We start from the raw sequence: 8160 nt of genomic DNA on the forward strand, positions 1-8160 counted from the left end.
ATGTGGACAGTGGGAGTCACACAGAATTTGGCACCTGCAGTTTTCAGGGGCAGCAGGGCCAGCTGTTCTAGAGCTGTACTGACCACCTGAACTTTCTGTGATGATGGAATGTTCCACAGTGTGACATAGCTAATGTGCAGAAATCCCTCAGAGATGTGCTGGCCATTAGGGTAGCCACTGGTCACACATGACATGTGCTGGTCACATATGACTAGGGAGCACTTGAAATGCGGCTAGTACCACCGAGGAACTGAAATTTAAATTTCATTTGATTGTAATTAATTCAAATTTAAGTAATCACATGTGTCTATTGGCTCCCATATTAGATAGCTCAGTTCTCCAGGCAATGCCCAGGGCCCAGTGTTGGTGGTTTCGGCTGTGTAAGCTGCAGATCCAGGTTCAGAGGTGGCAGCATAGGTGTTCTAATCTGTCTTGCAATAGATTTGGGACATTATTCTTGGCTGGGTAGTTGCCAAGCCCAGTTCCCTGGTCTTCCATTATGTTTTGTTAAATTCCTTTTCTGCATAAACTCCCAGGTGGGTTTGTGATTCTTGTCACCAAGAATCCTAAGTGATTCACATACAAATGAGAATGTGCAGAAGTGATTAGCACAGCTCAGGAGGTGCTAAATACATCGTCTGCATCCCTTTCCTAAGAGTCAGTGTATGCAAATGCTAATTATAGGATGTGTACTGTGCTGTCCATCAGGATTCGGTGACAGTAGCATCTAATCTGGGGTCAAGGAAGGCATCAAGGCCTCCAGGTCAGCTCCAGGCCACCTCCTATAGTGTGTTCTTTAGGTTAGGGTAGCATTCAGGATACACAATATACCTGCAGACAAGGGCTCAAAGAAATAGTGCACTCCTAACTCTACAGGGGACAATGGTATCTATTTTTAGTCCATAAACCCTAGATTGGAGGCCTCTTTAAGGTTTTACCTTTCCCAATGTGCATGGCCTAATTTAAATGCTCAGTTCTTGAAAACGAACAAAATGTAAAACCAAAAAAAACAAGTAAGTGCAATTTATTGCGACATGATTCATATCCCAGATGGACTCATGCCCCCTATTAAGGCCGAAGTGAGATTTACACATGCAGAGTCAGGTGTGGCTGACAGGTTACCAGGGCAACCTGTAGCTCTGCGAGAGCATGCTGTGCTCCCTCCTGCCGCTTGCGGCCGGGGATGGAAAGAGTGTCCATCTGTTTGTCTGAGGATTAGGTTTGTGCAACCAGTTGCAGCTCACGGGGAGGAAAACACGTTTTCACTACAGCTGCCTACCCAGCGTGAAGCCACGGGCTCTAGAGTCAGGATATCAGGTTTGAATTGCAGCTCCACCACTTAGCTGTGTGTCTTGATATATAACATCTTTGAGCTTCAGTTTCCTCAACTCTAAATGGGGATATGAACATTTTGTAATATTGTTGGAAAGACTAAATGTGTTCTAAAGTATCAGGTACTTTATAAAGTATAATGGGCATGAAATAACATTATCACACATTATGTTACCCAATGCACATGGAAATTAACAATGAGAGCTGGGCATGGTGGCACACGCCTATAATCCCAGCACTTTGGGGGGCTAAGGTGGGAGGATCCCTTGAGTCCAGGAGTTCAAGACCAGCTGGGCAACATAGTGAGATCCCCATCTCTACAGAAAAATTTAAAAATTAACCAGGCATGGTAGCGTGCACCTGCAGCCCCAGTTACTCAGGAGACTGAGGTAGGAGGATCCCTTGAGCCCAGGAGGTTGAGGCTGCAGTGAGCCATGATCACACCAACGTACTCCAGCCTAGGCAAGAGAGACACCCTGTCTCAAAAAAAAAAAAGAAAAAAAAAGAAAAGAAAAAAAAGAAATTAACAATACTTACCGTATCTTGAACTTTCATTACATGCTTTGCACTAAGATAAGGGTTTATATATACTATAATACCATATTTAATTTACATAATAAGCCCTTGAAGTATTTAGCCCTATTTTAGAAATCAGGTTTTAGGCCGGGCATAGTGGCTCATGCCTGTAATTCCAGCACTTTGGGAGGCCAAGGAGGGTGGATCATGAGGTCACCAGATGGAGACCAACCTGGCCAACATGGTGAAACCCCGTCTCTACTAAAAATACAAAAATTAGCTGGGTGTGGTGGCACACGCCTGTAGTTCCAGCTACTTGGGAGGTTGAGGCAGGAGAATTGCTTGAACCTGGGAGGTGGAGGTTGCAGTGAGCCGAGATCGCACCACTGCACTTAAGCCTGGTGAGAGACCAAGACTCTGTCTCAAAAAAAAAAAAAAAAAAAATAAGGCTTCAGAGAGGTTGTATGACCTTTCTACAGCCACACAGCTTGTGTTAGGGTTCAGACTTAGATCCAAGACTAGTCTTGATCTTTTGATCTTTCACGAGTTCATTTAACATATAATCTTGAGTATTTACTACTCGTAACCCCCGCACAACAGTGCACGCCCCAGTGATACAGTATTATCTTTCAGTGAACACTCAAAGCTGGTACTGCAGAATCTTGGGCTATAAAGAGGCCTCCTTATAATAATTAAACAAAGCATTCCACCTACGTTCACCATGATATTGCTTCACACTTCATTCTTTTCCGAAATCTTCACGTTACTTACTTATTCCAGCAAACACAAGAGATGAGGCTTCGCATGACTTGCCAGTAGAAAGCCGTCCTGTTTGGAGGGAGAGTGGAACAGCACACATGGGCAGAATTTTCCCTCACTTTGGCACGCTGCTGATTAATTACGTGCATTGGCCTGCTGCGCACGTGTCCTAGGCATTAGGATACGCCTTGTGTCTTCACGTGGCTCCTCATTAAATCCTTGCAGCTACTCTACGAAGTGCTATTATTATTATCCTCCATTTTACAAATGAGGATCCTGAGGCATGTGGAATTTCCCTCTGTGGGGGCCCAGGTTAAATCACTTGAAGTGTGGTGATAGAGTGGGGAACTGGATCCAGGAAGTCCTCCAGGCCTGAATTTTTGGTTCATGGTATTTCTCTGTGTGTTTTTGCAGAGTAAGTGGAGTTGAATTTCCCTAAGTTCACCACTCATGACATGATTCCGCCCCATGTCAACGACTCCAGGCTTATAGGGGCGTCCCTCTGTCTCCTCCAAAAGACCCTGGACTCCCTTTGGAGAAGGCATAGGGAGCTCTGCTATCATAACTGTACGTTTCATCTGTGTGTATTCAGAGAAGAAGCTTACATTTGTACAGAGCAGGAGCTCGGTAAATGTTCGAGGAAGAAAAGAAGGAACAAAAAAGGGAAGAAAGGAGGTGGGAGAAAGAAAAAAGAACCAGAACAATCTCTATGGAAGTAGGTCTCACCTTCTGCAGTTTCTTTCTTTCGGCCTCCATAGATGAGCGAACGGATTTGATTTCCACGGTGTGCTTCTTTACCAAGTCTTCCAGTCGCTTCACTAGCTGGTCTTTGAGATGTTTCTTCTCCTCTTCTGTCTGATGTTTGATTTTACGAAGGTCTTCTTCATACTGTTGCTTCATATATTCTGTCTCAGCACTTGCCTCTTTCTTGGTCTATAAAAAGAAAAAGGACCCTGTAAAACCACTGGGGAGGGATGAGGAGCAGGGAATCACGATTTCCCTTTCATACAACTTTTACAAGGTTTATACTTCATTTTTTACAGCACGTAGCACAAGGTGCAATCAATTTTACAAGACTATATATTTGATGTTAGGAAGAGTCTCCACCACTGGAAAAGGGCTTTTTGGAATGGTGTATCTATTATCATGAGATTGGATATTTCAGCCCATATTATGGTAGATTTTAAATAATGCTCTGCTTGTTTTGACTGGGGACATGCAATGAGATCCTAAGCCAGTTTCCAGTTTCCCAGAAGCCGATGACATAGCATTGGGAGGATTCTGCTACATTCTCAGTCTCCTGGTTTCCAATGGCATGGAGTAGGCAGTAAGTTGGCTGGAATTCTACTCTAGGAACTACGGGGTCTGCTGATTCCAAGTGGATCCACTATGTTTGGGAACTGGCCTCTACCTGATGCTTATGATAGATAGCAAAGCTCTCTGTGCCTTGTCCATTCCCAGGGCTGGGTCAGACACTACCTGCATATCTGTGCCTCCTTTCATGCAAGGGCACTCCTTGAGACAGCTTTGATCATGCTGAGGATGAAGATTGCCGGCTTCCAAGTCATTCTCTTCCCCCAGGACTTTGTTCTCTGAAACTAGCTCAGTCTTCCTGGCATCTGCAAGCATACATTTCAGCATTATTTGGGATGCTCTTGGCCGCAGCCTCTGGTTCAAGGCTTTCTGCTGTCAGGCCCCCATTCCGCTTTTCAACCACTTTGTCCAATACCCCCTGTGTAATTCCTGCCCTGTGGTCTGCTGGTCCCCAAGCATGGTCAAGGTAGCAATTCTCATCTCTTCTCAAGAAGCCTCGTGAGCTTAAATAGCTGCCCTGCTTTCCCTTCCTAAATAATCTTCAAATCTTTTTGACTACAGTTTCCATAGGTTAAAAAAATTGAGCATGTTCCAAATATACGTTCTTTTAATAGGAATTTAAAGGATGAAACAAAAAAAATATTTAATATAAGCAGAATGACTAAGTTTTCCTCCCATATTCTCTAAAGTACTCGTGTACCACTTTTGAGACCTCTGCTCGAAACCCACAACACCTTTCTGGTTTCTCCAGAACCAGTACCTCTCCTTCTCTGCACCTTTCTGGTTTCTCCAGAACCAGTACCTCTCCTTCTCTGCACCTTTCTGGTTTCTCCAGAACCAGTACCTCTCCTTCTCTGCACCTTTCTTTCCCATGGTGGCTTCTTTCCCATGCACGTTATTCGTCTGCTGCCTGGGTCGTGTCTATGATACCAAAGCATGCTGTGGGCTGTAAGGTACAGACCCATGAGCTCCCTGAAGGCAGCTCCCAGGTTTTGTGCCTTTGACACTGTGTCCCAGTGTCAGGAGCTTTCTGTTGAGGGGCCTAGGGGAAGGCACTTAGAATCATGTATTTTTGGACACAAGCAAGAGCTCTATCACCAACCAGTTGGCTGACCTTGAGCCAGCCACTTATCCTTTCTTGGTCTTATTTCTTCATCTGTAACATGAAAGATTGGCAATACTTTTTGGGCTGAGTGTGGTGGCTAACACCTGTAATCCTAACGCTTTGGGAGGCCAAGGTGGGAGGATCACTTGAGCCCCAAATTTCAAGACAATACTTTGTATTTAATTTCCTTCCCTCCCTCCCTCCCTCCTTCCCTCCCTCTCTCTCTCTCTTTCTCTCTCTTTCTTTCTTTCCTTCTTTCCTTCTTTCTTTCCTTCCTTCCTTCCTTCCTTCCTTCCTTCCTTCCTTCCTTCCTTCTTTCCTTCTTTCCTTCTTTCCTTCTTTCTTTCTTGTTTTGTTGTTATTGCCCAGGCTGGAGTACAACGGCCCAGTTGCGGCTCACTGCAACCTCTGCATCCAGGGCTCAAGCGAGTCTCCTGCCTCAGCCTCCCAAGTAGCTGGGATTACAGGCACCTGTCACCACGCTTGGCTAATTTTCTTGCATTTTTAGTAGAGACAGGGTTTCACCATGTTTGCCAGGCTGGTCTTGAACTCCTGACCTCAGGTTATCCACCTGCCTTAGCCTCCCAAAGTGCTGGGATTACAGGCATGAGCCACCACGCCTGGCCTGTATTTAATTTTTTAATTTTTATTTTTTCATAGAGACAGAGTCTCACTATGTTGCCCAGGCCGGTCTCAAAGCCCTGGGCTCAAGTGGCCCTCCCTCCTCAGCCTCCTAAAGTGTTGGGATTACAGGCATGAGCCACCATCAATCTGCCCAACCAGATGGACAATACTTATCACAAAATTATTGGAAAGACTCAATAGCATAATTGTGCTAAAGGATATTAAAAGCATAAAGCATTGTGTAAGTGGTAGGGGGTGAAGGGAGTCAGTGCTAAGAATTTCAGGCACTGTGGTGAGCCTGGTGGAGAAATTTTTGGGGGCAAGGGGTCCTTTCACATCATACCTTTTAGATGTCCAACCTGAGCCAGATCCAGGTGAGGCAGCTGTAGGTATCAGCTCACCTGTACCCTGCAGAGATTGGTCTCACCCACCAGATGGGTCAGATCAAGCAGCCCTGCCCCTCCTCTCAGCTCCCTTAGCAGGCGTAAGGCTGCCAGTAGCACCAGACCAAGCTGGCAGCTAACCTTGGGTCTTTTAAGGAAATCATTCCAGGGCATCTCACCTGTCTTCTGGGTCCCACGACACTCCTGCAGCATCATTCTGTCTTTGGCAACAGCCAGCTTCTCCCCAAGTTTTTTTGCAGTGCCTTTCAACTCCGAATTCTCCTGTCGAGCCTCCTTAAGCTGCACATCCAGGTCCTAAACAGACAGCAAGGGTCCCATTTCTCTGGTTATAGCTCTGTATAGAGACATCCTGTGTACATAGAATAGCCATCAGACCTGAAAGGCGGGTATTGCACAGCAGAAGCCCTGAGTCTGTGGAATTCAGTGACCCAGGGTTCATCAAATCCCTCCTCATCCTCTGGTCTTCCTTTAGTGAGGATTAAATGAGATAAAGTGGTTAAAAAAAATGCTCAGGGAATGTTAGAAATGTTAACTGCTTCTACTTTTAGAGATGGGGCTCTGTGCTTTTGTGGGGCTCACATAACTGAATCATCAATGATCCTGCTCTCTATAAACACAAAGTCCTGGGGATTTTAGGGCAGGCAGGTTGCTGTGAAACGAACAGGGGTTTATAGAATCAGGCTGACCTGAGTTCAGACACTTATTAGCCATGTGCCAATAAGGCTAGTCCTTAAGCCTCTCAATTTCGGTCTTAGCTTCTCAACTATAGACTGTAGGTTTCCAAGTTCTCCAATGTTAGGGACCAAGTCTAACTCACTATGTGTCCCTTGCCCATAGTCCTGGGCCTGGCAGATAGTCAGTGTTCAATAAATATCTGTAGGCGGGGCGCAGTGGCTCAAACCTGTAATCCCAGCACTTTGGGAGGCTGAGGCAGGTGGATCACCTGAGGTCAGGAGTTGGAGACCAGTCTGGCCAACATGGCGAGACCCCGCCTGTACTAAAAATACAAAAATTAGCTGGGTTGGTGGTGGGCGCCTGTATTCCCAGCTACTAGGGAGGCTGAGGCAGGAGAATTGCTTGAACCTGGGAGGTGGAGGTTGCAGTGAGCTGAGATCACACCACTGCACTCCTGCCTGGGAGACAGAGTGAGGCTCCGTCTCAAAAATACACAAACAAACGAATATATATCTATTTTTTGTGTGTGGAACGAATGTAGTTGAATTCAATGGAGATAATAGGGCTCACCTCCTTAGAAAGCAAGTGTTGAGCACATTGCCTGACCTGTAGCAGGTTCACAATAAGCAGCCCTGCTGATTTATCCCCTTAGGGGTTGTAAGAAGAGATGCTGCTTTACCTGAATCCTCTCCTTCAGCTTCTGGGCGTACTTCTTCAGGTCACTTATCTTGCGGCCTCTGTGCTCCAGGTCTCCTTCCAGCTTCCGGACCTGAGCCTGCAGGGCCGACTCCTGGACCTGGAAGTTCTTGCGGAGGTCCGACTCTTTCTCCTGCCACTGCCACAGAGCCTGGCTCACCGACTGCTGCATGGCCTGCCGGATGGCCTCGTTTTCCCGCTCGTAGGTGGCCTGCAGCTCCTCGGCCTTGCGGGCGTAGTCCTTGCTGAGCTGCTGGTTCTCTACTCGCAGCCGCTGCACCTCTAGCAGGACCTCCTGCATCTCCGGGCCCTGGCCTGGCTCTGACTTGGTATCAGGGCTCTCCTGGGGCGGCCGGCCCCGCGGGGGAGCCTCGTGGCTCGTCAGGTGCTGGAGCCTCCTCTCGTAGTCAGCCTTGAGCTCCAGCATTTCCCTGGAGAGCGTGAGGACCCGCTCGGCGTGCTCCGCCTCCACCCTCAGCTCTCTCTCCTTGGTCTCCAGCCTGCAGGAGGCCGACTCAGCCAGCGCCTCCTGCGTCAGCCTCTTCTGCAGTTCCAGGGCGCTCTCCAGGGCCTGGATGCGCTGGAGAAGCGCCTCCTCCTCTGCGCAGCCCTGTTCCTGCAGGAGCCTGGCCTTGGTCTCTGCCACCGCATTCTGGAGCTCCTCCTGGTGCGCTTCCCGCAGCGCCTCCATGCTGGCCTCAGCCTCATCCTGGCGGGTGTTCAGGGCATAAATCA

The 8160-nt window shown here is 47.5% G+C and overlaps 1 protein-coding gene across 1 annotated transcript in view; it reads right to left on the reverse strand.

Moving 5' to 3' along the window:
- Positions 1-8160, reverse strand: part of FAM184B (family with sequence similarity 184 member B) — a 151940-nt gene that overhangs the window by 71304 nt on the left and 72476 nt on the right. The window contains exons 2-5 of the mRNA XM_015138087.3: positions 7409-8160; positions 6213-6348; positions 4087-4226; positions 3334-3540 (exon numbers count right to left, since the gene is read on the reverse strand). The exon at positions 7409-8160 is cut by the window's right edge and continues 1 nt beyond it. Coding sequence (XP_014993573.3) covers positions 3334-3540; positions 4087-4226; positions 6213-6348; positions 7409-8160 — 1235 coding nt within the window. The remainder of the gene's footprint in view (positions 1-3333; positions 3541-4086; positions 4227-6212; positions 6349-7408) is intronic.

This window comes from Macaca mulatta, chromosome 5 (genome assembly GCF_049350105.2).
Source record: "Macaca mulatta isolate MMU2019108-1 chromosome 5, T2T-MMU8v2.0, whole genome shotgun sequence".
In the NCBI taxonomy this organism is placed as follows: domain Eukaryota; kingdom Metazoa; phylum Chordata; class Mammalia; order Primates; family Cercopithecidae; genus Macaca; species Macaca mulatta.